Below are 27,494 nucleotides of genomic sequence, written 5' to 3' on the forward strand. Positions count from 1 at the left end.
ATGTGTTTCGTGCTGATGTGGGGAAATACAGTTGAAGAGCAAATAAGGAAGCAAGTTGTCTTCTTGTATTAGTTCATGTGAGTACTTTGCAAATGTTGCTTTCTTGTGCTGAGCAGACTTTGCTCTATCATTCCTGAATTCCTCAGATTGCGGGGTGGACCAGTCAATAGAAGGCTTTAGTATGTGTAGAGACCATGCTGAGGTATCTGCTGTGATACTGTGCTCAGTGCTTTCATGCTTTCCTTATGCTTTTTACTGTCTGTTTGTCAGCAACCCCCCTTCCAGAAGAATTTGAGTTGCAAGGATTCCTGGCTCTGAGGCCCTCGTTCAGGTGGGTGACAGCTGAAGGATCTTGCACCCTTGCTGACGTCACGACTTTGACAGACATTGGCCCGTTCCCTACAATATCTTATTTATGAATATTTACTGCTGTATAGATTGATGTCGGTCTCTTCAAAACAACTGCAATGGACAGTGTAGCCCTGAGAAATTCTTGAGGTTATAATACTACTCATGACCCCACTGAACCTCTTTAATGTAGGTGCATCTTACCAGATGAGAATTACATCTGTAAATCAGATATCTCTTAAGAGCCACGTTTTGAATAATATCTGGTGAAAGTTCACAGGTTTTAGTAGAGCAATGCTGACACGTTGTATTGCTAGAGAAATAGGATATTGCAGAGGGTAATTGTGTAATTAATACTCGCTCTTCTGTGTCAATACTAGGAACTTGGATTTTTCCAAAGGCCACCAGGCAATTACAGGGGATAAAGAAGGGCAGCAATGTCGGATACGGCAGCAGCGCCTGATCTTCACAGGCAAATGGATTGCTGATAACCAGCCAAGGTAATTGCAGGTACTTTGTGTATCCCATGCTGCTGGAAGCTGAGGTGACACAGGTGCCAGTGTAGAATGTTATTTTTCTCTCTGTTCAACACAACAATTAGCTGTAATGTGAGCACAAGATGCTGACAGCACTAATAACATGTTCTGTGGGTCAGCAAGCCATTCCTTCACAAACTGATTATAAGTAATGTAGTTTATGTACTTGTTTTTCAATTCTTTCCTGTCTTTTTCAGGTTGATTCAATGTGAGAATGAGGTAGGAAAGCTGTTGTTTGTGACGGAAATCCCGGAGCTCCTACTGGAGGACCCTAGTGAAGCCAAAGAGAGTCTCGCCTTACAGGAGACATCCATGGCAGAGCCGCTGTGTGCTGATGGGAGCCCTGGACTCAAATCAGTGCTGTCCTCTGGCAGAAGTCTGAACAACAGCTGTGATGCAGGAGAAAAACCGATGGTCACCTTCAAAGAGAACATCAAGCCCCGGGAGATGAACAGAGAACAAGGGCGCATCTACCCCCCAAAGGACTTAGCGAGGGAGAGACGGGACTTTAGCAAAGGAATAGTAGCAAATAAGAATGATGGGAAGAAAGAAAACAATAAAAGAAAGAATGAGACTAAGAAATGTGGCTTGGATAAGATGCAGGAAGCAGGAAAGCAGAATGTGGCAGTTCAGGTAAGCCTTTAGCTCAGAGGGACACTCTGTCTGAGACTGTGCCATGTTGTGTCAGGGCAGTCACTGCTTGTGTAGAGTGTGGCAGAGCTGAGGTCTCACTGTGGGCCCTACAGCTAATGCTCAAAAATATAAAACAATTCTACCTCAAAGACCAGGCGATGGTGATCTTTGGATCTCTTTGCTTTTCCTTGATGCTATCCCAAAAAGAGAGAGAGGGGGAAAAGAGAGTGTAATGAAAGGTGATTTTGCTGTAACTGTCTTAAAAAACAGATCTCTACCAATTTCACAAATTATTCAGGCCACCAAGGCAGTTGATGTGGCCAGGTCGTAGTCATGCTCTCTCCATTCTGGGGTCTGTTGTGAAAGAACTCTGCATTTTCAGTTCAGTTGACTCGTGCACATTCAACAAACTGAACATGTCACAAAAGTATCAGATTGTATATATGTGGAGTAAGATCCTCTGTACTGTGGGTGCAGTCAGGCGTCTCTTTGTAAAGGAAGGAAAGCCACTCTGCTCTTAAATCGTTGATATGTGTTCAGGCACTTGCTCAAAATGGTTTGTTTTCACATCAGCTTCTCTTTTACTGGTTTTATTTTTTAGGGGCATGCTTTTTTATCTATTTCTTTGAGCATTATGTACAAAATATATCAAGTAAACAATGAATTTGCTGGTCTGACTTCCACTGAGTCATAGTAAATGAGGGGTAGAGTTTCAGGGCTGATCTGATCTGTACCTAGACAATCTCAGTTCTTCCCCGATGATGACTGGAACCGTTCAATGATAGTGATGGAGATTTCTATTATTTCCCTAGAGAAAGTGTGTTAGTTCTTCACTGGTCTTGCAAGTGGAAATTATTTCCTAATACACTCTGTGTCCCTTGCCTCTGTATAAGCCCATTACTGCTGCCCAGGACAGGTCTGCAGAATAACTCTTCCTCTTTGCAGCTGTTCCAAAGGCCTGTGCAATTGAGGTCCTTTCCTTAGGCTAGACTAACTATCTCTTTCAGTCTTTCCAGCTTGTGTTATTTAGGAGCCTTGGATTATTCTCCTTGTTTTCTTCCTGATGACTTGTTGTTAAACATCATGGTTATGAAATGGAATGTCTGAACTGGTAGCATTATTCAGTTGGTTTTGCAGGGGAGCCATACCATGGGATACAAAGGGTTTCTGTAAAGGCTACAGAAACCAGGGGACAATCATTTCTGAATTGTAGAACACGATTCTGGTATCTGAAAACCAGCATAGGTGAGTTAGAATAGTAAGTTTTATTTATTTATCAAATACATCTGGAACGCGGTTGCGGGTCTGAGCATAACTGAGCATTTGATCTTTGTGCCCCTGTCTTGCAAAATAAGGACTTCAGGTGGATAAAAACCTAGCAGATCTCAGTATTATGTGTAGCTTTTTGAATAGGGATGATAGCTTATTTATCAGAAATTTGCTTGACTTAGTCTTAAGATGCAACAAACCCAGCTGTAGCAGAATCTTCTCTGATGATGTTGGTCATTGTTTGTCTCTTCTTGAATAGAAATTAATTTTGACTTTTTAACTCTATCAGCTGTATTTATGGCAACAAGTCCAGTGAAATGCCTTTTGTTTTGTATAATTTGGTGGACTTGCTTATCCAGACCTGCTCCAGAATAGAGGGAGTGCTTGCTTCCCCCCACACTGAGAAACCAGTGTAGGTTTCATAGAAGTTGGTGGACTGTGTTCTGCTTTGGCACTCCTGGCAGTTTCAGGCTTTATCTCCTACATAGTTCATTGCCTTCAAAAGCTTAAATACTGTAGTTCCTACTTGACAAAAATGTGAAGAATGTGGTAAAGAAGTGATAAGTCCTGCTTTGCATGGGAAACTTGCATGCTCAGGCAGGATGTGATCTGGGTTGAAGCTCTGCTCTCCAGGGAAGATAATGTTAGGTGCCAAGGAAGTTCAATGAAGACTCATTCAAAGTGTAGCATACTCTTACAAGGTCCCTGTGATAAAATGGTGCGTCTCTCAAGTAGTGTGTAGGAACACTTAGGGCTGTTGTGGAGGTAAATATTTGGTAGCATTGACACTTCTGAGGTGATATCAAGTAGAAGCAAGGAAGAAACTGAAATTTGTCTTGATTAATCAGTTTCAGTGATTTAGGTTTTTACAAAGTTAACTGTAAAACATGCAGGGTGCCTTTGGAAGCCGTCCTCTGGAAATGTGTTATAGCATCCTTGAGTTTTTGGTGAACAGAGCTCGAGTTTTAAAATACCGTGGCAGGAAGAGTGTCTTTCAATCCTCCAGAATTTCTGTAAAAGAATGCATAGTTCTTGATATGGGTTATAAAAATGTTTGGCTTATTGTGGAGGAAAAAGGGACAGCACAATGTAAGTTAAATATGCTGAATGTGATGGAGGGCAAAAAGATGTGGCATGAGCAAGGGCCCGCATTATTCGTGGTGTTTAGCATCAGCCAGAACCTTAAGGTGGAGTTCCCTCCAGACTTTTTCTAGTGGGAAATGAAAAATCCGCCCAAACCTCCCAGTTTACAAATGCAGAAAGAGCCCTACCGTCCCATAATTTCTAAATGGGGAAATTCAATTTGAAAAAGAACTTAAGAAAGGATTTGAATGCATCTATCCCTTTACTATTGTAATTTGGCAGAAAACAACTGTAACTCCTTTCAACTCAGCAGCACTAAATGTCTAAATAAACCCCCCACTGTTTTGGTTTGTTTGGTTTGGATTTTTTTTTTTAATTTGGTCCCTAATACAACCCTTTCTTTCACTCACCTTTGAGGCTTGGTGTCAGGTCTGCTCCTAGGCCCTTTCTGTATTGCCCAGGTTCCTTGCTTGCTGTCTTTTTCCTGCCTGCTCCATCTTGCATTCCAGGCAGTTCTGCCGAGCTGAACAGAAAGGGAAAGTAGTCTTCCCCTCTGTCTTCCTCCCCAGGAAGACCCAGACCGCGGCAGACTCAGAATCAGGTAAACATTACATTACATTCTTCTCTCTGCCTTTAACTGGTGCAGCTCTTTTAACAGAACACCTCGCAGTTACACAGTAAACTGAATGAGGTGAAGCACTTCTGCTGTTTGTCTTATATGCTCTGGGTCAAAAGAATTCCCTAGTGTGGAGGAGTTTGTGCATATACATCACCATATGGATTAGGCTGAGAGAACTCCCCAGGAAGAATGTGGCAGTGTTTGATTTTAAGGTGGTGCAGGTAAGTAGCATGACTTAGGTTGAAGCAGTGCCCTAGGAGAAGCATAGTAGCATCTGCACTTTCCGTTTTTAAACACTGCAGGTGAGCGGCATGGTAAGTTCCTTGAATGGTGAGATACTATGTCTGCTTCTCACTCTCATGCTAGAGAAGGAGCTTCTTGCATCTCTGAGTAAATATCCTTGAGTGCTTTTGTGAGGCGAGAAGTGCCTGAGGACATGCAGGGTAACCTGCCTGAGGTCACTGAGGAGGGTTCCTGTGTTCCAAACTTCTCCCAGTTACTTAGGGAAAAGAAAATAACCACTCAGACAATCTGAGAGCTTAATTTTTGGCTTGAGACATGATATGGTTAATGTGGAAATTTAGGAAAAGTTATTTAATTTCTTCATACTTTCTTTTGCATCAGGTGAAATCCCAGACGGAGATGAGGAAGACTCCGGTGTCAGAAGCCAGGAAAACACCTGTAACTCAGACTCCAAGTCAGGCCAGCAGTTCCCAGTTCATCCCTATTCATCACCCAGGAGCTTTCCCTCCCCTTCCTAGCCGGCCAGGTAATTTGCATCGTTCATTTGAAGTGTCATTTATTGTTGACTGTGAAGAAAATCCTGTAATAGTGGTTGGTGCAGCCTCTGAAGGCAGGGGCTCCGTTAATGAACATGGATTTTCCTGTTGAACATATTATCAAGTAGTAAAGAAGGGACATAGCAGAAGTGAAACGAGATAAGTAAGATTCCTTATGCTTTGGAATTGAGGTCTGTCATGAAATCTGCCACCTGCCTTCTGGTTTAGTGGTTGTGAGATCAAGGAACTTCACACTAGGCTCTTCCTGTAGGTAGTCTGAACATAACAAAGCTTTCTGCTAGCACTGCTTCTGAAGCATTCCCGGTGCTTCAGACTCCATTGCAAAAGATCAATCCCAATGCTTGCTTTAAAACTCACTTTTTGTAGTGGTGCTCATGTTTGAAGCTGTAATTTGTGTGGTCTTACTTGCTTCTGTTGCTGCACTGCATGTCCCATTTTGCTGTGGAGTCTGCCTGTCATACCTTGCTATCCATGTTTGCTCATGGAATAACTGGAAGCTGGTATCTTCCCTGCACCTGTTACATGGAGCTCTCAATATAAGACAGAGGGGCATCTTCCCTGTCTCAAAGTCAGCATAAAATCTGGCCTGTGAGACACAGAATTAAAGCTTGCCTTCCAAACCTGGCTTGTCGGTGTGAATTACAGGGAAGGAATTGATCTTACGGATATGAGGATTTGTTTGGTTACCATCTGTCTCTCTCTAAATTGATCCAGAGACTGGTGGTCCTCTGGGAGGAGGCAGTAGACTTACTGTATTGATTGCTTCTGTTTGTTCTTGCAGAAGTTCAGTCCCTGAAAATGTGTTTGAAGGGGAGGAAACTTTGGGGGTAAAGCATCAAAAACCCCAGAGCAAGGAAGGAAGAAGGTAGTGGGGGTCAAAAAAAGCAGGGAGATTGGGGGACAGGGGACACAGGGACGTGGAAACATATGACCCTCAGATACTGCCATGGCTGACCACTATCAGTGCCTGGAATATTGCAAGAAAACTCCAGATTCAGAACAAACTCTGAATCCCTGTGTGATCACAGCCATGCACATGCCAAGGTGAGGAAGGACATTATGGTGCATGTGTGCAAACTGGTGCCTCCTTTCTAAATGAACAGCATAGGAAGAGAAACCCCACTGTAAGTTTTCTGGAGGGAGCTATCTGCTCTGCCAAACTGTGATTAAAGGTGAATTTTTTATCTTTTCCAGGATTTCCTCCTCCAACCTATGTTGTCCCCCCTCCTGTGGCTTTCTCCATGAGCACGGGGTATACCTTCCCGGGTGGTGTTTCTGTCCCAGGAACCTTCCTCCAGCCCACAGCTCACTCGCCTGCAGGAAACCAGGTGCAAGGTGGGAAACAGTCCCACATTCCTTACAGCCAGCAGCGGCCCTCTGGACCAGGGCCAATGACCCAGGGACCTCAGCAAACACCACCTCCTTCCCAGCAACCCCTCTCATCTTTACCAGCTCAGGCAACAGCACAGTCCACAAGCCAGTTACAGGTCCAAGCTCTGGCCCAGCAGCAGCAGCACCAGTCCCCCACGAAAGCTGTGCAAGGCCTGGGGAAGAGCCCGCCACACCACTCCGGATTCCAGCAGGTAAACTTGGCCTGTGCTACATGCTGGGCTTTATTTAAAAATAAATGGCCAACATTCAAGACTGTCTTCCTGGGTTACCTTTCAAAATTGTCGTTAAAGACTTTATTTTTTGATTGTGAACTTCTGGGCAAATTTGAAAATGAGCTGAAGTTTGGTGGGTGTGAACATATGATGCTGTAACTGAAAGGAAGGTATGTACTGGAATGGAATGTCTTTTCTGTCATCTGTTTGCTGTGTGTTTCTGATACAGACAAGGTATGGAGTTGGTATGTCTGTCTCAGGCCTTTCCAGTTTTCTTGTGTGAGTGATGAGGACTGAGTGTGAACCTCCACCTGCACTCTCCTTTTGGCTAACTGGTTGCAGTGTCAGTTCCCTTATGTCTCTTAGTTCTTTGATCACCTTGTGCTGGAGAAAATCTCCCTTCTGGCAAATCTGGACCCAATAGTGAGACCTTCCTTGTGTTCTGGGCGGCAAAATGCTGGCTCAGTACCTTACTAAAGGTTTAGTTTGTAGGCTTTTGGGTTGTAAGGTACTGGATTAGAGTAAGGATTATACTTGGCTGTTGGTTTAAAGCTTGACTAAAGAGTATTAGATGCCTATGGAAATTGCTTTTGTCACTAACACGGACATTCCACAAACATTCAGATTTGCTGTCACCCATGAGCCAGGCTGACAGCTTGGATGGAGTTAGGCATTCAGGTAACATGAATTGTTCCTCCCCACTGGTGAAGTCCTGTGTCTCTGCCTCAGTATCCACAGACAGACTCATCGAAGCAGCTCTGGAACCCCCCTCAAGTCCAAGGCTCCCTGGGGAAGATCATGCCTGTAAAGCAGCCCTATTACCTGCAGGCCCAGGACCCTCTCAAACTCTTTGAACAGTCATTACAGCCTCCTGTGATGCAACAGCAACCGCTGGAGAAAAAAATGAAGCCTTTCCCAATGGAGCCATATAACCAGAACCCCTCAGAAGTCAAGGTGCCAGAATATTACTGGGACTCTTCCTACGGCATGACTGACAACAGGGTGATGACCCAGCAGTCAAACATGGACCGCAGGGGGAAGCGGCAGGGAGTCTTCTGCTCTGAGCAGGATGCTGTCTCCAGGATGACCTTTGAGGTAAGATCTATGCTGCAAGTGGGGAAAACCAAAGCTCTGGTATTCCCAGCAACTCTTGGTGTTTCCCTGTTTCAAGAATGCCCTGTGGTCCCAAGTAGGTCAATGTGAGCTTGTTTAGAAGAGACCTGAGTGTCAGTACCTGGGGTTCCAGCACAAAGGGATGAATCCCCCATTTCAGTAGGCTGTGTGTGGGATCAGTCTCGAAGATTTGGTTTCAAGTAGATGTACGTCTTGTTCAGTGTGGATGTGACATCCATCTCTGCACTGTGTCTGCCAGGTCAAGAAACGTGGCAGCTGATAGTTTTGGAGAAAATTCTTGTCTGGCAACTGATGAAAACCATAAAAGCCACCCAAATAATTGCAGTTGAATTATTACGCTTTAGGTGAACTCCTAACACTGCTATAGTGAATTCAATGGCTGAGGCTGCAATAGGTTGAGCAATCAAGGATGGTAGCAGCAGTCTTGTCTTGGATTTTTTGTTTGTTTGTTCTTCCTGAAAATCCCATGACGCTGAGGGAGCTCCCAGTTGCAGTAATGGAATACTTTACTTCTATTCATGCGGTCGTGCTTCATGTTGCTGTTTATAAACCCACCAACATCTGCTATTTATTAACAGCCCTGGAGTTGTTTGTGAGTGCTTTCGGTGATGTTTATAAGGAGGCTTAAACAGAGGCCTTTTAAACCTTTGGTGGGGTGTGCCTCTGTAAATGCACTCAGGACATGGTGATGGTCAGCTGAGGTCACTTGGCTCATCCTTCCGAGAGAAAAGCCAGGCAATGTACAGGAGTCTGCCCCTACCCTGATGTCAGGTTGTGGTTTTTAGATGGAGACAGGGTCAAAGCCTCATCCTCATTCCTAAAATGGAAACCTTGCCGAAGTGCCAGCACATTGAGCTACAGAGAGAAGCTGTGCCCTGTGATGCTTGTGCTTTAAGCATCCCTCACGTAAGTCAAGATGCCCAGTCTGACAAGCACTTTGCAGATTTTACTGGCCCAGGGGGCTGGTAAGCTGTGCATTGGCATAGCAGCCATCACCAGTGGAAATAAGTCTCATGGGATTGAAACTCCACAAGTAGGAAAAAGAAGAAGATGCAAACATAATTCTACTTGAAACCTAAATTACTCAGAGATCAGCTGTAGAAGAATGATTGTTTGTTGTTCTTGCACGTGGAAACAGGTTCAGTATGTAGCATGGATGCAAGGGGAAGCATACGCTCCACTTATTAAAGCTCTCTGCTGTCACTTTGATGCGTGCTGCTCTCCCTGTGCGCATTTGGCCATGTGGCTGGTGGTCGTTTCTGCTCAGAGTTCTCTTTGTGTGTCTCAGCACCATTCTCACCTCACCCTCTGCATGCTGCCTTCTGCCTTCCTCTTGCTGTTCTCCTGCTCTGGCTTAGCCTCACTGTCTCTGGCTGTTCTTTCTGCCTTCTGTTGTCTCACTGTGCTCATTTCTGTCACTAGGACCCCAAGAGCTCCCCTCTGCTTCCTCCGGACCTGTTAAAGAGTCTGGCTGCCTTGGAGGAGGAGGAAGAGCTGATTTTCTCTAATCCTCCTGATCTTTACCCAGCTCTGCTGGGGCCTCTCGCCTCTCTTCCTGGACGAAGCCTCTTTGTATGTATTTGATGTAATACTGCTGCTTCTCACTCTTAACTGGCATCTCTTTCTTCTGTGAAATTATAAGAAATGTGAAATTCCTTTCTCTCCCCCATCCCTCCTGTCCACTTCCCTGCCTCACCTTTGAGCTAGTTTTCACTGAGGCCTATGATATGACTTGCCTCATCCAAGCTTGCTAATTTGTTCAGGAATCAGAAGAACTGGGATTTTTGTAAGTACAGTCCACAGGAGAGGTGTTGATGCATCATGATGCATCATTTTAATGCACTAGCTCTTCTGCAGTTTTATGGGCTTAGTACTAAAGGGCAGAGGGTGCACTGATTGGGCTGTGGGGGTCATCAAAACAAGGGTGTAGTGACAGGACAAGGGGGAATGGCTTCAAACTGACAGAGAATAGGTTTAGATGAGATACTAGGAAGAAATTCTTCCCTGTGAGGATGGTGAGAAACTGTGGCTGCCCCATCCCTGGGAAGTGTCCAAGGCCAGGTTGAATCGAGCTTGGAGCAACCTGGGATAGTGGAAGGTGTCCGTGGGCAGTGGGGTGGAATGAGATGAGTTTTAATATCCCTTCCAACCTAGGCTATTCCACAGTTCTGTGACATGATTCTGTGATTATAATCTGCATATAAAAATTCCATAGAGACAGGGGGATGCTCCCCTATTCAATGTAGAAGAGATTGAAAAAAGAGAAAGATGGCTTTGGAAGAAAATAGCAATTAACTGGATAAATACACAGTAACTCATACAGAAATATAGTCATTTTTGACAGAGGGGTTTTTTTTCCTATATTTTTTATATTAAAACTGTCCTAGTTCACTAGCTGGGGGGGGTCTCAGAGCTGTTGAATTTTTAAATTGCCTCTGAAAGTGCGCGTGCCTTTCTATTATGGCTACAAACACAGTCATTAAATCATACTCATTCAGATTAGTAGCCGTAACAAAGAATTATTTGTGACTACTCAAAATCTCTGATTAAGTCTCTTCCTCAGTTATTTTACCTGCCATTCCAAGGAGCCAGTTGCAAAATAGACACTCACTTCTCTCTCATTAGATAACTTTGCTAAGAAATTAATTGCTGCTTCAGCAGCTTCCTTTGAAGCTCCTACTGTTGTGTCTGCTGACAAATGGAAGGAGATCCTTTGCTGTGCGAGCCGTGTAAATATGCAGAGTGGGAATTTTGTCTGTGTTTTAAAACATGCTTTCAAAGTAATGAGCTGTCACTTTGAAAATCTAACAAGCTAGGGACCACTTGCCAAGAAAATAAGGCTGTTTGTCTTAAGTTTACAGGATGAAAGCAGAGATACTCCAGATAATGTGACTGTGTTAAAAACAGAGGGATGCTAGTTCAGGTTTTTCTTGTTTGAAAAATAAATTTTAAAACACCTGACATGCTGAGCTGGTGAGAGTGCAAGAAGGGGTTTATTTGTAACAAGACTACAGCTTTTATTTTGGTTCGCACACGTTTTTACTTATGGTTTTACTAATTCTATGGCTTGGTGATCCACATCCTAAATTTGGTGATGGACATTGTCTACCAGCCAAGCTTGATATTTTTTCTTTGGTTTCTGTGTCAGTGTTAGCTATTTCTTCTCTGAAAAGGCTCGTTTCAGAGACAGTTTTTCACTCCTTAATCATAGTAAGAACCGAACAGAAAGACAAGAAATATTTCATGCTGGAAATAACAGCTGTGTGAGAGGGAGGTGGCATAGGTGATGGAAAAAAGGTCATGGTCCATAATATCTTTACATGGAAGTAAAAAGTCATGGGGAGTTTTGAAAGCTTTCTTTTAAGCGTTTGGGTTGGGGTTTTTTTCCTTCCTCTCTACAAGTAATTTATAATGGAAGCGAGAGAGTGCTAAATGACGTTTGGACTATTACACCTAATTTAAAAAGCACTTAGCTGCTCTTGCTGTCTAAGAGCATCTCTACAGCAGGGATGCTCTCAGAACTGAAAAAATATTCTGTCAGAAGCCACATACAAGAGTCTAACCTTGTCTGAAGGAGTCTTCTGGTCACTGGGAGGGATCCTGTCTCACTTGTACAAGCTTTTCTCACTTGTACGAGGTTTTACACAACCGTAAGGTATTTTTGGCAGGAGTCTCCCCTTTAGATGTATCAGAATATTAGACTTTGCATTTGAAAACCTGTTCTGGCAGTGGGGTTTGTCTCGAGACTCTCAGCTGTCATGTTTGCTGATTTATAGGTTATTAATTACAGGTAGTAGGAAAACTACTGATTTTTTGCACTTGTTAGCTTGCCTCTCCTGTCCTCCAAGATGCTGGAGCTAAAATGCAAGACAAGTTGTAAATGTGACCAAAACCTCTTTGGCAGTTTCTGTTAACATACTTTTCCTTATGGTCCCTACACTGAGCACTAATTGCTCTTTTCCCCTTTTTGGTTTCTGAAGAAGTCCCTGCTGGAAAAACCATCAGAATTGATGTCTCAGTCATCATCTTTCCTGTCCCTCAGTGGCTTTTCTCTAAATCAGGTAAGTGAGAACCAGAGTCCAATACCTTTTGCTGTTTCAGCTTGTTGTGGTTAAGCCAGTAGAAAACCTGAAAGAAATCCACATGGATGCATAATTTCAGTCTGTATCAACCTTAATCTTTGCCTTTATCAATTTTCTTCCCAAATTAATCTTGGCTGTATCACTACAGATGTACTCTTGAGTCTTGCTGCATTAACAGGCCCTTTGCTCTCAGTGAATTCATGGAATTGACTGAAAAGGTGCATCTCAGGGTACTGTGGTGTGTCGGTTTTTATTTCCAGAGCAATGAATTACCTGTTCTCTTCCAGAGAATTGAGCAGGGTCTTTATACAACTTTTCTGAGTACTGTGAATCTGAAGATTTTGTGAAAACTCTGCAGTCCAGCCGGGAGAAATCTGTCCTGATTCAGAATGTGATGGACTTAATGTTAAATGGTCAGAAAAGATGGGGCAGGGAAGTGAAAAAGGAATAAGAAAATATTTTGAACTACAGTTGTTTCCTTTGTACAGTCTCAGTGTTTGAAATAAATCTAACACCTAAGCTCTTATATTGTTTGGTTTCTTTCAGGAAAGATACCCGAACAACAGCATGTTCAATGAGGTATATGGAAAAAACATGAATACCAGCACAAAAACAGAAGTCACCCCTTCAGCTGCCCATCAGGAGACTTCACTCTATTCTCTCTTTGAAGGGACTCCGTGGTCTCCATCCCTTCCAGCCAGCTCAGGTAATCCTGGTATGGCATTTCTTGTATCTAGTGATGTAAGAGGTTTTGAGTTAATTCTAAACCAACTGCAAGTTGTATGTAACTGGAAATTAAATAAAACCCCCAAACTTGCTTGACAAGGTCTCTGAAGGTTTCTGTTTTACTTTATATATCCTCAGAAATACGAGGGGATTCTGTAATTAATATATTGTAAGAACCTGGATTTTAATTTAAGTAGTTGAGCAGGATAAATATTGTAAGAGGTGTTAAATCCTGAAATCTCTTTAACTCGGTTTCCTGGACAGCCATTTGGGAGTAGTGCTTTAACTCAGATGTCCGTATACTTTGCGTGTTGCTTTTTTTGGAAAAAGCAGGAGGAGCTGGACTTTATAATGTAAATATTTGAAAAAGAAACTGTGTGAGTGAAGAGTGGAGGAAAATACAACAGTAGTGGGTTTTGTTGGGTTTGGTTTTTTACTGTTAAGCAGCCCATAAGGCAAACCAGCTTCTTCGTTAGTAATTATCTTAAAGGCATAAACCATAATTGTTATGTCATGATTTTAATTTCACTAAAAATCCAGAAGAGTGTGAGAGAGGAATTAGTTGAGAAATTAGTGGATTTGAAGTAATATCTGGGCTGGATGAGATGTTTGGTAGAACTTCTGCAACCAGCCAGGAAAAGCTGTTGTGGGTGAAATGGAGGGAGTTGCAAAGTGCTTTTATTCTAGCAGGATTTTTGGCTCACATGGCTTCAATTTCCTCTCCCTTCACCTCATCATTTGTTTCGTCCTACCTGTGGACAGGCTGCTTCATGCTCCCTCTCCTCTTTTGCTCACTCTTGGGTTCTGGTCTGAATTGCTTTAAGACTCACATAAGTGTGAAACATTCCCAGACTTGGGAATTGAAGTTGTAAACTTGCAAACTCCTCAAGGTCTAATCTAGTTTTTCAATTGGTTTGTCAAGCTTCAAGATGATTACTCATTTAGTTTGAGACAAGTTCTTCAAGAGACATGGGGAAAACTGGCTTTGCCTAGCCAGCCCTCATGAGGTTTCCTGGTTTTTGTTTTTCTGGTAAGCATTAAACACAGTCATTCTGTTCTTGTAAATTTTTCGCTCAGAATTTAGGCATTCACATTACACTCATGTAATGGAGGGAATAAAAACTGACCTTCAGCATTGTAGCAAACTGGGTGATGGCAGAATTCACAGCAGCACTAAGAAATTCAAAACTGGGAGGCTCCTGCTGTCTCTGCTGACCTTTTTTCCCTCTTGCCTTGTAATCCCTAGATCATTCAACACCAGCCAGCCAGTCTCCTCACTCCTCCAACCCCAGCAGCTTGCCAAGCTCCCCTCCAACCCATAACCACAATTCTGTTCCTTTCTCCAACTTTGGACCCATTGGGACTCCAGACAGCAGAGACCGGAGAGTCACAGACCGCTGGAAAACAGATAAGCCAGGCAAGTGCTGGGCTCCAGGTTAGCACGGAGGTGTCAGACACCATCATCTGATGATGTTTGTTTTGCACTGGTTTTGCCATGTTGCTTTGAACTTGTCTTTCTGCCATTTTAGCAATGGGAGGGTTTGGTCTGGACTATCTCCCAGCAACGTCGTCCTCTTCGGAGAGCAGCTGGCACCAGTCCAGCGCTCCTAGTGGTACCTGGACAGCCCAAGGCCCTCCTGCCATGGAGGACTCCTCAGCTGTGCTTATGGAGAGCCTGAAGGTGGGTTTGGCTGGGGCTGTGCTCAGGGACGAGTCTGCAGGCTGGATGATCAACTGATGGGTGTTAGCTTGTTGGAAGTGTCAGAGTTCAGTGCCAGAAGCCCAAAGTTTTTCCTGCAGATTCACTTACACAGGCAGTGTGGGAGGTGTCACCAGTGCAGGAAGATGTCACAAATGTCCAGTTCTTGCTGGTTTTGAGTATTTTGTGGAACAAGCCCAGGCTGGCAGAACTGGAAGAAATTCTAGCATTAGCTTTGACTAGTCTAAAATTAGTAATAGTTAATGTGGTATGAATTTTTGTAGTAATGAAGGTTCTGGAGGAGGATAAGTTTCTTCCAGGGAGTCTCTTTTTAGAAGGTCTTCTTTGAAGCCTGGTTAACTTTTGTGATAAGCCAGGTATGAGTGATAAAGAGGGAGAATATTAGAACATGGTGTCGCTTTCCCATCTGGCAGAGGGGCTGTGTAGTGCAAAGAGGTGCTAATGTTGGCTGTTTGTTTTTAGTCCATCTGGTCCAGTTCTATGATGCACCCTGGCCCCTCGGCCCTGGAGCAGCTGTTGATGCAGCAGAAGCAGAAGCAGCAGCGCGGACAAGGCACCATGAACCCGCCGCATTGAGACAGAGGAAGCAACCCTTACTACGACGGCTCCATAAACCATGGCATGTTGGGTCTGCGGGACTGGCACACACAGTCCTGTGCAGGTGGCAGCCCTCTTTTCTGTTCCTTGCTGTCAGGAGGGCGTAAGAGCTCCACCAACCCACTGAGTGTGCACAAAACGTCTGCAGTGCAAGCAAACAACATCAGGAACTCTCCTATCCCCGGGCCCTTTGGAGGGAGAGAGGAACTGCTGTTTGGCTCACTCAGTAACCCGATATCACCGCCTCTCACCTTCTCCATCGTGCATGTCCCCAGCCACATGGGAAGTAAAAGCTGAGAGCAAAGGGCAGATGGGAGAAGCCAATGAGAACTTCTCAATCCTTTTCCTCTCTTTGGGGAGATACAATAGGAATCCATTAATGATTGCTTCGCTGACTGAGAATGTAGTTGAAATTACTCCTAAACATCTTTATTACTGTCTCAGTAGTAAGATCACACTGAATTCTTCCATACACAGATGTGCTTCATAGTCAGTGTGTAGCAATGAGAGCCCCAGTTGCTGCTCTAGTCACAGTGGGTGGTGGCGAGGTGGGGCTCTTGTGTCCTGGACTAGCAAAGGAGCTTCATGAAAGAGAGTCTGGCACTTAGCACCACTTCACCCAGAGGGTGGACTAGAGACTCCAGCATGAAATGCCCTTCTCTCCGTAGGTGTTTGAGCTGTAAGGGGTGATATGGGGCATCGCAGCACTGCTGAAAAGCAAGTTAACTGCTATGGGGTTTTAAATTAACGTGTGATTCCTGTACATTTTACTGTAGCATAGTGGCTAGCCCCACAAAGGGCAGGCTAGTCTGTGCATTCACAGCCTGACTCATTTTAATAGGTAGGTAGAAAGCTTTCAATGGGGTTATTTTTTTTGTTTTGCTTTTGGTTTTCTTTCCATCTTCCCATCTTCGCTGAACGCTCGTAGTTTCATTACCATGGCAGAAAATAATCAGGGGTCCAGCAGGGCTGGGTGAATCCGACAGCCAGCCTGGACAGCGTGGGGCATCCGCATGCCCAGTGAGGCACAGGTCAGCTCTGCAGAAACCTGTCCCAGCTGCAGCCCCAGGCTTTCAGTGCCAGAAACAAATCTAAGGCACCCATGGACACACAGAAACAGCACAGTGCTGTTTATAGATGAAAAGGTGCAGAAGGGAAAAGGAAAAAACGTTTTATTTGCTATTTATTAGGGGGATTGAAGACTGGAAGCTTTGTTAAAGAAAAGGACAGCGTTTTTGTTAGGTTTCCCAGGGAAGTTACAGAAGCAGTCTCAATGTCCATTTGCTGTTTTTAGCAGTAGGGGTTTGTGTGATGATTCAGGATCTCTGGGCTGGAATTCAGCTGCAGAGCAAAGCACATGCAGGAGCCGAAGTGACACTGGAGTCTGGGCAGACCCAGAGAATACAAAAAGGGAAGGTGGAGGAGACCCAGTACCCTCAGGGGTACGAGCAGCTCCCCACAAGCTCCACCTTAGCAACATCACTGTTCTGTGTTGCATTTCTAAGCTGTATTTCCTTTAACAAGTCCAAAAAGTGAAGTTCTCATCTGATGGTAATCCAGCCCACCCTGTGTGTCCCCTCCAGCCCTCCTGGTGTGTGTCCAAGCTGTGCGCCCAGGCAGCTGCGACATTCCCGTGTTTGCGCCGTCACTGACTCTTGCACCCCCGACGAGCTAACCAGGAACACCATCTCACTCCCGGCTGTGCCAGGTCCCAGCTGCACCGTTCCACTTGTGCATGAGCGCCCGGCCTCGGGAATGCATCTGACCCCACCTGCCCTCCAGCACCTGGGGGGAGCAGGGGAAGGGGCCCCCAACAGAAACTGGTTTGTGTTGTAAGCTTTTTTTGTGTTTTCTGTCTGTCCGTGCAAGAACTGCAGCTGCTGAAAACAGCTTTGCCTTTAATTAAACCATGTTCTCTCCATCCGTGTCTGTGTTTAGCATTTATTTCCTGTGTGACTTGGCTTCATGCAGTTAAAAATGCATTACTTTTCTGTAGAAGCCAGAAAAAGGTTTGAAGTTGGTTTTTTTTCCCCTTTTTTTTTTTTTTTTTTTTTATGGAAGAGACCTAAATAAATCACAGTGGTTCTGGCTTGGGCTTGGTATGGATAATTCAGTTGTGGTTTTGTACTGCCTGTGTAGTGTGTTTTACATACTGAACTAAAAATGTAGGATGGGAGCAGCTTGAAAAGCTCCTCCCTAGTTGCAGAATCATCCTGGTCCAGCATGCGCAGGGGGAGGAGGACAGAGAGCCTTCTGCCAATGACCTGCCTGCAGATGAGGATGTTCACTGTTTCCATGCTTCCAGGTTTGTCACAGAACACTCCAGAGATGTTCTGGTTTTGAAATGACACGTGTTTATTGTCTCCAGAATAAGTTCCTTTAAAAATAAATGTCCTTAGCACCTTTGGAGCAAAGCTCTGGGATTCCAGGCTGTGTCTTTCTAAGGTACTGTCTTAGAATTCTGACTGATCAGGAACAGCTTTGAAGTACGGCTCCCAACGCTGAAGAAAATGTAAAATGTGTCTGCTTTTATTGGTGGGAATTTTAAAGTCCCTGCGAATTTGAATTGTGAGTTGGAGCAGGGTGAGGCTGTGTGGTTGCTCTTAAGATCTTGGGGTTGGCAGTAATGCTTTGAGGAAGCAAATGCTTTCCTGGTCTGTAGCTTCCTGAACTCACTTCCCCTTCGGGATCTGCCGGCAGGGCTGTAAATGCAGGTTGCACCACCCTCTTGTGGGTGTTCCCAGCTGCTGGCATATCTGTATAAAAGCTTTTTTAAGGATAGGGGAACAGGGCAAGTCTCTTGGCAAGCACAGGATTTAGGAATGAATGTATTCCTAACAGGAATTAGCAACTTCTTAACAAGTTCCTGTTTTAGAGAACAATGCAAAAGGTAAAATATAAAGTTTTTAATACAAGTAGCAATAACATTTAAATTTCATTTCAGATGCAGGGATTAATATGCAGACTACATAATGGCAACAGTTGAATTCTTAATTTCTCTCCACAACTTCAAGCTCTTCCGAAATCACTTTTCTGGGTGTTCAGTGTTGGGCTGTTGAATGAATGCAGATGGGAAGATGCCAGTCCTCCCCTTGCACTGGCCTTCGAACCAGTCTTCATTCACTGGAAGGGAAAACACAGTTCTTGTGACCCTAGGGATGCACAGGAGCATCATGTGCTGCAGACAGGCCTGAGATCACCATTTTAAGGTGTGTCTGCTGATAACCCTTTGAGCAGTGCTAGACCCAGCAGGGAGTGGAATGTGGAGGAAAGGGAGGAATGAGGAAGAGAGGAAAGTGGTAAGGTAAGAAGGAATGTCAAATGGGGGTGGGAAATTGGATCAAAATAGAGACCAGGGGGCTTGGAAACTGCCTTGAGTGGAAACAAAGTGAGTGTAGAGAGCGATGAAATCATCTGAGACCTTGGTCTGTCCTCTTCAGGATACATCTGAAGTATACTGTCACCTGTTTCCCATGTTCATCTAAAAACCCTAAAACAAACTGCTAAAACCTCTAGTACCTTGGGTTAAGTAAAGCCTACGAGCTCTGACAGTTTTGCTGTGGGGGAACCAAATGAGGCAAGAACCAGCTTTGAATTGGGAAATACTTAGCTCAGCAATGAAGGGGAAGGTAGGATTTTGGGGTGGAGGGGGTCATCAGTATTGCATGGTGCAAAAACTAACCAGTCAAAGGTTGGGGGGGGGGACCGATGGTGTACTGCTACTAAAGCCTGCCAGCCACCACAGATTAGTGACAGAACTACAGATAGCAAAATATAAGGGGGTTTTTGCCTTTAAAACCTATTCCTGATGTCTTGATTTCACTCAGAGGCTCAAGTGAGGAGGGGAACGTGCCCTGTGTATATAGTTCCTCATTGATCTTCCTGAGATTTAGTCTGTATTTAAGCCTCAATTCCCACAGAAACACTAAGGACTAATATTGACGACTAATGGAAGATTGTACCATTAACAACAAAATAGATGAAAAAAGGTTCCAGGTGAAAGGAATGGGAGAGAGAGCGTGCTCCCATTGTGGGGATGGCAGCTAAAATGAGGTGTCTCCTTGGAAGAATCCACTGTGATCAGTAAGCTTAAACACAGCCCTAGTGTAACTCCTGTCTTAAATGTTTGGGAGGGGTGCGGTGGAAGTGGGAGTGATGAAAACATGTTGGAAGAAGTGTGTGTAACAGGGACATGTGGATGGGAATCCCGTGGCAGAGCTGGAGGGGCTCTGCTGCTGCCACACCACCCTCCCTCTCACCAGAGCTGAGGGGTCCCTCCCCTCCCCTCTCCTGTCCCAGGAGGAGCACAATTACCTTTGGATAAAACAAGGATCATGTCTCCTGCCTGAAACTCCAGGTCTTCAGGTTGGGTGGCTTCATAACTGTACTGAGCTACAACATGGGTTGGTCCTGTTTCCCCTGGCATTGCCTCCTGCAGTGACTCCTCTGGTTTGCTGTCTGGTACAAACCCCTCTCCCTAGGGCAGGAAACAAGCTGGTGAGGGCATGACCTCTTGGCTTCCTTCTCTGTACTAGGGCAAGAGAGACGAGCTCTGCTTCTCCTCTCCACCCACTCTTTGCTCCCATCCTTTCATGAGGTCGCTGGCCACAAATCTGTGCTTGTGGCAAGGAGAGCAAAGGCAGGAGGGAAGAGAAGGTGGCTGCCCCCTGTAGCTGTCACTGACCTCTGTGCCATTGCACCAGACTGTCAGGCAGTTGTCCTTGCTCTGGCTCCAGGCTGCCTCCACATTCTCTGCACTCAGAGTCACCAGCTCCTGGCCCTCCACAGGCTTGTACCTGGTGTGTGCAGGGGATGCAGGTGAGGAGCCCTGGAACATGGCCCTGGCTTGCTGGGGCCGGCAGTGCCTCACCTCAGCTCCGTGTGCTCAGGCTGCAGCTCCAGCTTCTTGCAAACCAGCTCCAGGAGTTCCCTGTAGGAGAGGCCTCGATCGACTCTCAGGGCAACTGTGAATTTGTAATGCACCTTGACGATGTCGGGGCTGGAGACAGTTGGTTCAGCCTCCTGCGGGTAGGAAACGGGATGTCACCGTGTGTGGCTTGGCAAGCACAGGGATGTGGAAACTGTGGTTGCTTGAGTTAGATTGTGCCTCCCAAGCTGTGCTTGGACATTGGCTGGTCGGCAGCCCCAGGCCTATCCCAGGAGAGAGCCCAGTAATAGGTTAGGGACTTAGCACCAAATTGTGGCTTTAGGGTGATCAAATTAGAGCTGTGTCCACCCTCCAAGCCCCTCATTCTTTTTTTTTTTTTGCGTTGGAATTGCTGTATTTTCCCATCTCTCTTCTCAGTGCGACCTTCTGACACGCTGACCATTCCCAGGAGCATGTGCATTCCAGCCAAGCTCTCTCCCTTCTCAAGTGCCTCAGGTTGACTGAGAGTCATACAGTGGCTCTGGTCACTGCCCTGGGTCCATCTGGGGCCTGGAGGAGAACTCCCAAAAAGCAGCCTTAAGTCACCTGGTAAATGCAGATTTGTAGGACCTCAAGGTCTGCGCTCGCAGGACATTACCTTTGCTGTGTCTCTTGGCTGCGAAAAAAAAAAGGAATGTAGTCTGGGGAGGAGGAAAAAGGTGGCTTAGCAGGTGGGATGGGGTAAACATCTAAACATATAGCCAGACCTCCTGCAGTCCATCATGATCTCCAGCAACACCAACCAACCCTGGGGCCAGCGGTGGTCCCTCGAATGGATACAGCATCTGCCAGAGGTTCATCTGTAAGATCTATATACAACCACTGAGCAGAGGTTTTCACTCTGTGCCTTCCCTCTTGCAGGGATGGGAACATGAGGGGTGGGATGTCTTTCGTGGGTAGATTCAAAAAAGATAAACATGTAGCTGCTGGTTTTAGTGTCTTTGCTCTTCTGATCTCCCTACGTCCACCTGAAAACCAAAGGCAATCCCTGTCCTTCAATGGGGCTGTAAAGCTAAACTCAGGCTTTCAGGCAGGGTGATTTCACACAGGTTTGTGGAAGCCTTTTCATGAGAATCTGATTTACATTTTGGCAGTGCTTTGGCACAACTGTGCTCATTCCAGGAAGATCCCGAGCTACAGTGTTGAACATGGTCCCACTAATAGATCCAAGATGGCTTTTGATGCTATAAAGATGGTCACTGGGGTTGCTGTGTCCATAAGGTGTTTGTCCTTAATTCCATAAGCCAGAGCCAGCTCTACCCCTGGACGCATATGAGGCTGCCCTGACAGGGACACGAGCCCTCCCTGTCCTGCTGTTCATCATCTTTTGGTCCGCCTTTCCCCACCACCTGGCTCAGGCCCTCCCCAGAGTGGGGGTAGGCAATTGGTTCTCACACAACAGATCAGGTTAGAAGGGACCACAGTGGGTCATCGGGTCCCACCTCCCTGCTCAAGCAAGGTCATCAGAGAGCACAAGGCCCAGGACTGTGTCCAGATGGGTCTGGAGTATCCCCAGTGAGAGAGACTCCACACCCTCTCTGGTGTCTGTTCCAGTGCTTGGTCACTGCACAGGAAAGAAATTCTTTGTCATGTTCAGGTAGAACTTCCTGGGCATCCATTTCTGCCCATGGTCTCTTGTCCCATTGCTGGGCCCCAGGGAGCAGAGCCTGGTCCTTGTTCTGAGCCTTCCCTGCAGACAGGGACAGACAGGGATGAGGGCCCCTCTCAGCCATGTCTTTTCCACATACTCCTTTTTTTTTGCACGTTGGTCATTGATAGCCAGACTAGACTGCAGCACATCAACACCTGGGCAGTACTGTCTCTGCACAGTGATATTTTCTACCCCAAAAGGTTTTTTCTGCAGCAGCGTGGATACCATTGGCAGAGCCCTGTTTCAGCTTCCCAGCATCCTGAACCATCTGTGCTGGGGGTAGTGTGGTGGCCCTGGTGTCACCATCTCTGCCCCAGGCCTGGGATGTGGGACACTGGGTAGCACCAGCCAGGAATCCCCTTTATACAGCTCCTTCAAGCCTAGCCCAGCTGACAGCAGCACTGAAACTATCACGGATGCCCTGCTGGAAGGAGAAGTCTGTAAGGAATCTTTTACTCCAAGCTGGTTCTTGCCCCATTCCTACCTCCAGGCCCTTTTTCTCATTAGTTGCTGTGCTAATTAAGAGCACAGAGGGACTTGCTTTCCTCAGGGACCCCACAGACACTATTATACTCCATCCTCAGCATTGCAGTTGCTGTCTCTGCCTCCTGCTCTAATATTTCCCAGTCCTTGACTGCAAATGGGGCCAGGAATGAGATGGAGATGAACCCTAGTCCTGGTCTCAAAGAGTGAGAATACGGCATCTCAACCTGCTGCTGGTGGGATCACCCTGTGCCCCCATCCCTTCAGCTCCCCACACTGACCTGGCGCCGGCCGCCGTGGCTTCTCCAGCACAGTGAAGGTGGGTGACTCAGAAATCTCATCTTCTACAAGTGTTTCCTCCTGTGCCATGGGAAGAAGGCAGTGCTGTCAATCCCACCCTTCATGAGGGGCCGGGGTGCTGCTGCCTTGTGCAGCCCCCCTCCAACCTGTTATTTTCCCAGTCTGTTTGGGGTTTTGAACTGGCGAGGGGGTGACTTTGCTATCCATTATCTCCCCAGCATTGCCAACCCCCACCAGGGTGCCACCAACACAGATTTTGCAGATAAGGTGACCATAAGCCAGAAGAACCAACCCCAGCATCATGAGGGGGAGGGAGTCACACATGGGTCCTACTGGCAGGTGGGCGTGGGCCTCCTCACCTGGATATGCAGCTTATTCTGGAGCTCCACAGGCTCAAGGAAGTTGCAGGGGACGATCCCTTTCTGCAGGGGAAGGAGAGATGAGTAGTGATTACTTGGCAAGAAGGCAACCCACTACCGGAGGACACAACTGGATGTGTCCTCACCCTCCCCTGCATCCAGGAGGGTTCCTGAGGCTTGAATTTTAGTTTCTGCAAGTTGGGTGGATTTCACTGAACCCTGTGGCCTAATCTAGGGTGGGCATAAGAGACTTCAGTCAGAAACTTATTTAATTACTGTTGGCAAGGCTCTGCCTCTGCAGAACCTCAACCACAATCTGCTGTCTACCCCTCCTGTCCAGCACACTCCTGGTATACCTTTCCATTGAACATCACTGTAGCCCAATTGTCCTTCTCTTTCTTCAGGACAAAGACAATGTTTCCGGGCAGGACCTGCAGCTCCTCGGCGGTCTCAGGAATGAACTCGTACATGACACGGTGTGGTTGCCCTCTGAGGGCCCTGGGTGTGGGAGCAGTGCACAGGTCAGGAATGTTGGCAATGCTTTTGTTTTACATCATAGGGAGAATCCAGACCTCTGCCTCCTTGTTTCTACCTTCCCCATTCCCCCTGAGTTCTGGGGGCCAACTGGATGCTCGGCTGCCAGAGTGCAGGATGGGGTTGTGCATGGTTGTGTGGGTTATCCATCCTTCATCCAACTTACCTGAGGATTTCTGGGGTCTTGGGCCTGGGTGGAGGACCAGAGGCCTGCCAAAAGGAAGACAAAAAGGAAAATACCAGTAAGCCAGAGGATTTTGTTTGCTTTGCAGAAATGTCCTGAAGCCTTTTACCATGCCTACCCTCACCCCAACACTGTTCCTTCCTCCACATGCAGGTGCCTTAAGTGCCATGAGGAATATCACTGGCTTGCTCCTTCTAAGGAACAGTTTCCAAATTCTTCAACATACAGTTGGTTTTCAGAGGCACAAACCTCTTTTCACTCCTGATTTTAGTTTCAGTTCACAGAGGGATTGAGATTGTCAACACCTGTCTGCATTGAGACGGGTGTAATTTATCTTGTGCAATGGTGTGGTGCTGTGCTGTGCTTTCCCATAGCCTCCCAAAAAGCTCCTGGAAAAACTCTTGCCACCTTTAGGAATGGGAAGATGCCACTATGTCATCTGGAAAATGGCATGGGAAATGCAAAGGAGTTCAGGAATAGACAAGAGGATGCAAAGTGAGAACAGAACTGCCATTGTTTCTCCACTCAGGGTTAGGCAGATGATCCCTAATGAATCCTTTGTAGAGGGTCAGAGGCAGCCCCCTGCACAGAGCCATCACCCCACCCACTACTTCCCCATACAGGAAACCAGCTTAACCTCAGCCACAGCTGTGGGTGGGTTTGGAATGAACTTCCTGGTGCTGGAAGTAGCAGCTGATCCGTGGAAGCAGTGCCTGCCTCCTCCCCACAGCAGGCGGCACAGAATTCAGGATGGTAAGGGTGCTGTTTTGTCCCTACTGCAGGTCAGAGCCCTCAGCAAGGTGTGGGATGACAGCCACCCTACGTCATCCTGCACTGAGCATGCTGGTCACTTACAGAATCTCACCTGTGGCTGTAGGGGAGCGAATCCTGAAAAATTGTCCTTGTCCACCACAGATGCCACCACCTACAGCCAAAGACAGATAGTGACTTGGTGCCTGTAGACCTCTCTCAGACCTCTGATGTCCACCCTCCTCCTTTGCTGTTGGCCAAGCCAAGCTCCTCAGGATGCTTCAAGCTCAGGAGGGGCTGTGATTTTAGGCTAAGCATCTTAGACTACAGACTGAGTGCCTCTGGCACCAAAGCTTCCCTCTCAGCTGTGGTAAATTTTCTGCTCTTAGCCTGGCTGTTTCTGTGGCTTGAAGCATTATAACCTAGAAGTTTCCCTTTCTGTTTTAATCACAAATGTTGAAGGGAGCCAAAGTGTCCAGCTCAAGCCCATACTTCCTACAGGTGACCTTAAACGTAATTTAGAAAGTTGATATATGTTTTTGCATGTTTCTGGCACTCAAGGAACTGCCTGGCTCTTGGCTGTCTGACTCCCCAGTGCCTGGTTCCTTTTCTGGAGGAGTGCTGCCTCCCAGTACCTGAGCCCAAGGGTGGTATCCCAGTGACTGAATTTTGCACATTCACAGGAGAGAAGCTTGCTTGCTTATCTGAGCTGAAAAGCCCTTTTCAAACAGAGTGGTGGAAGAACTGGAGGTTGTTTGTGGGTGTCAAATGTTATATAGCTCCTTTCCCCCACCCCTGAAAATGTCTTGGCACGAGCTGAAGCTCTTTCCAGCTCATGTCCCTCATGTCTCACTAAGGAGACAAACTAGAAATGAGCCATGCTTAGCAGAAACATGCTTTTAGCTCCTGTATTCTTGCAGACTCCCTGTTCCCCGCAAGATCCCTGTGTGCCATCCCTCTCTCCATGTCTGGGGGATCCCTGACCAGCTCCCTGTCTCTGGCTGCCTACCAGGCAGCAGCTCAGAGGGGTGATGAGAAGGCAGTCAACAGCTCTTCTCAGTCCACAGGCTTGGCCTGAATTAATAATATAGAGCCTTCTTACCATTGCCTTTCCCAGGTAGTCCTTCTTCTCCAGCTGAGCCACTTGCTTCTCATTTGGCCTGAACAGCTTCCCTGCAGGAATGGCCACCAGCTCACAGAGCTTCTGCTTCTGTAGCACAGAGAAGTCATGGAGCTTTTGGAGGTGAGAGCAGGGACTGATGAATGTCCTTTCTGCTCTGGGCTTGGGGTCTGCTCCATAAAGCCAAACCACCACCATGACAGCCCAATCCCAGCCCTGGTCCTGTCTTCCCATCCCTGCCTCCCCAGTGACCCAAAGCTCTTCCCATGGACTTGTGTCCCACTACAATATCCATTGCCACTGCATTTTAATCCTGCTAAAAGGTGGATGTGCTGTCAGTGGGATTTCCCTCCCTCTCCCTGTGGGGCTGCGAGACCTGCTCCTCCGTACCAGGATGGCTTCCATTGCCCTGTCGATCTTGTTATGCTGGGGCTCACTCTTCATGCTCATTGCCAGGGTCAGGTGCTCCTCAGCCTTCTCCCAGTTCTCTGTTGTGGCATACACCAGTGCAATGTTGTAGAGAATCTGCTGGAGGAATGGGAGCAAAGGAACAAGTTCTTGGAGCAGCCAGACCGCTGCCAGGAGGGCAGTAAAGGAAAGGGCAGTGGGGCAGTCGCGCTGCACCCGCTTGCTTGGTTTTTGCAAGGTACAAAGAGAGGCTGGCTGTCTCCTCTTTAGATTTCTCATGCTGGAGAACAGACCTTTGGGATCAAGACTGGTGGCCAGGTGTGTCTCACCTCGCAGGCAAAGAGCCGGTAGCGCAGCCCCAGGATCTTGTAGTCAATGAGTTGGTTGCCTCGCAGCTGGGCCAGCGCCTCTTTGAAATCCTCAATGGCCTTTCCATGGCTGTGGAGCAGAGGATGAAGGTGTCACCAGTTCATGGTGGCAACCTCCTTGCCTCTAAGCTTGTATTCAGACTTAGTTCAGTCGGGTCTCCCCTCTATCCTTGCAGTGTTTCAGACACCCCACGGGAGGAGAGAGGTTCTGAGGCTCATGTTAATCCCAGGACTGCAGTGCTGAAGAGTAGGAGCCTGTTTAACCTCGAGGGGTTTCTGTTTGGGCTCTGGGGCACCAACCTGCCTGGGGCCATCCTCAGCTGAAGGCTGGCATCTCTGTAATCAGCAAAAATGAAACTCGAAACCCTTCCACTCACTTCTGCCTCTGGTAAAACACGGTCCCCCGCTGGAAATAAGCCACTGCCAGGTGCTTGTCACAGCTGATGCTCCGGGTGAATGCCTGCAGAGGTAGGAGAGGGGCAAAAAGGGGGTAAAAAGGGGACACCTTTAAAAACCTGAGGGTGTAGAGCAGTTGTACCTGTCCTGCTTTAGCCAAGTGGCGTGAGCTGGGCTCTGCAGGCTGTGTCTCCCTGCAGCACTGGGTGGGGAGAGCCTGTACCAGGCTCCTGGGTTTTTCTGAGCTGGAGCCATCTGCCAGCATGGGCACCTCCTGAAGAGAGGGAGGGTGAACAGTGGGCTGTGCATCATTTGGCAGCCCAGTGCTGTCCCCCTTCCTCAGAGCTTTAAAAGGCCCTGAATCCATCCCTTAGACCATGATCCTTAATTCCTTCCTTCCCCACCATGTCCACCTATCTGGGCAGCCCCCAGAGGTGAGAGGATGAGCGGCCCTAGGGGCTGTACCTTACCTCCTCTGCCTCCACCAGCTTCCCCAGGACAAGGTGGATGCAGCCGATGTTAAAGCAGATTTTGGCAGGGGGATTCTGGACGGCCGTGAAGGCATCCAGGGCAGCACTCCACTCCTTCCTGTCCGCTGCACACACCCCTTCTTGCCACAGCCGGATCGTCTCCACCAGGGACATGGCGTGGTGGGAGTGGGATGTGGGATCCCCCTTTCTCGTGGGTCTCGCCCCTCTCCCTCTCCTTCCTTGAGGCGCAGCTCGGCCTCTCTGGCTCCCTTCTGCCGGTCCTTCTGCCTTCCCCCCACCCCCGTCACAAACCTGGCAGGAAGTGGCCTCACTCGCATCAGCCTCTGGATGGGGAAGTGCGGCAGAGGCTGGCCCCGGCACACGCGGGTTTCC

General features: G+C 47.0%; 2 protein-coding genes across 2 annotated transcripts in view; one reads left to right on the forward strand and one right to left on the reverse strand.

The window, feature by feature from the left end:
* The window catches only part of SMG7 (SMG7, nonsense mediated mRNA decay factor), a 31,090-nt gene extending 13,850 nt beyond the window's left edge, over window positions 1-17,240 (forward strand). The window contains 12 exon segments of the mRNA XM_008635385.2: window positions 271-331; window positions 729-848; window positions 1,082-1,517; window positions 5,113-5,257; window positions 6,483-6,871; window positions 7,622-7,987; window positions 9,449-9,598; window positions 12,007-12,087; window positions 12,655-12,814; window positions 14,081-14,251; window positions 14,364-14,515; window positions 15,017-17,240. Of these exon segments, the coding sequence (XP_008633607.1) occupies window positions 271-331; window positions 729-848; window positions 1,082-1,517; window positions 5,113-5,257; window positions 6,483-6,871; window positions 7,622-7,987; window positions 9,449-9,598; window positions 12,007-12,087; window positions 12,655-12,814; window positions 14,081-14,251; window positions 14,364-14,515; window positions 15,017-15,130 (2,345 nt within the window). The 3' untranslated portion in view covers window positions 15,131-17,240.
* Window positions 17,241-17,659: 419 nt separating this feature from the next.
* On the reverse strand, window positions 17,660-27,410 carry NCF2 (neutrophil cytosolic factor 2). The gene is given in 16 exon segments (XM_017736480.1): window positions 17,660-18,274; window positions 19,466-19,628; window positions 19,836-19,947; window positions 20,022-20,173; window positions 20,677-20,708; window positions 20,711-20,719; window positions 22,494-22,572; window positions 22,872-22,934; window positions 23,228-23,369; window positions 23,572-23,615; window positions 24,455-24,514; window positions 25,442-25,549; window positions 25,850-25,987; window positions 26,197-26,305; window positions 26,613-26,695; window positions 27,102-27,410. Coding segments are annotated over 16 exon segments (1,566 nt in total). The 5' UTR covers window positions 27,276-27,410; the 3' UTR covers window positions 17,660-18,176.
* Between the last annotated feature and the right edge of the window lie 84 nt (window positions 27,411-27,494).

Source organism: Corvus brachyrhynchos, unplaced genomic scaffold (assembly GCF_000691975.1).
Source record: "Corvus brachyrhynchos isolate BGI_N302 unplaced genomic scaffold, ASM69197v1 scaffold155, whole genome shotgun sequence".
NCBI classification, from domain to species: domain Eukaryota; kingdom Metazoa; phylum Chordata; class Aves; order Passeriformes; family Corvidae; genus Corvus; species Corvus brachyrhynchos.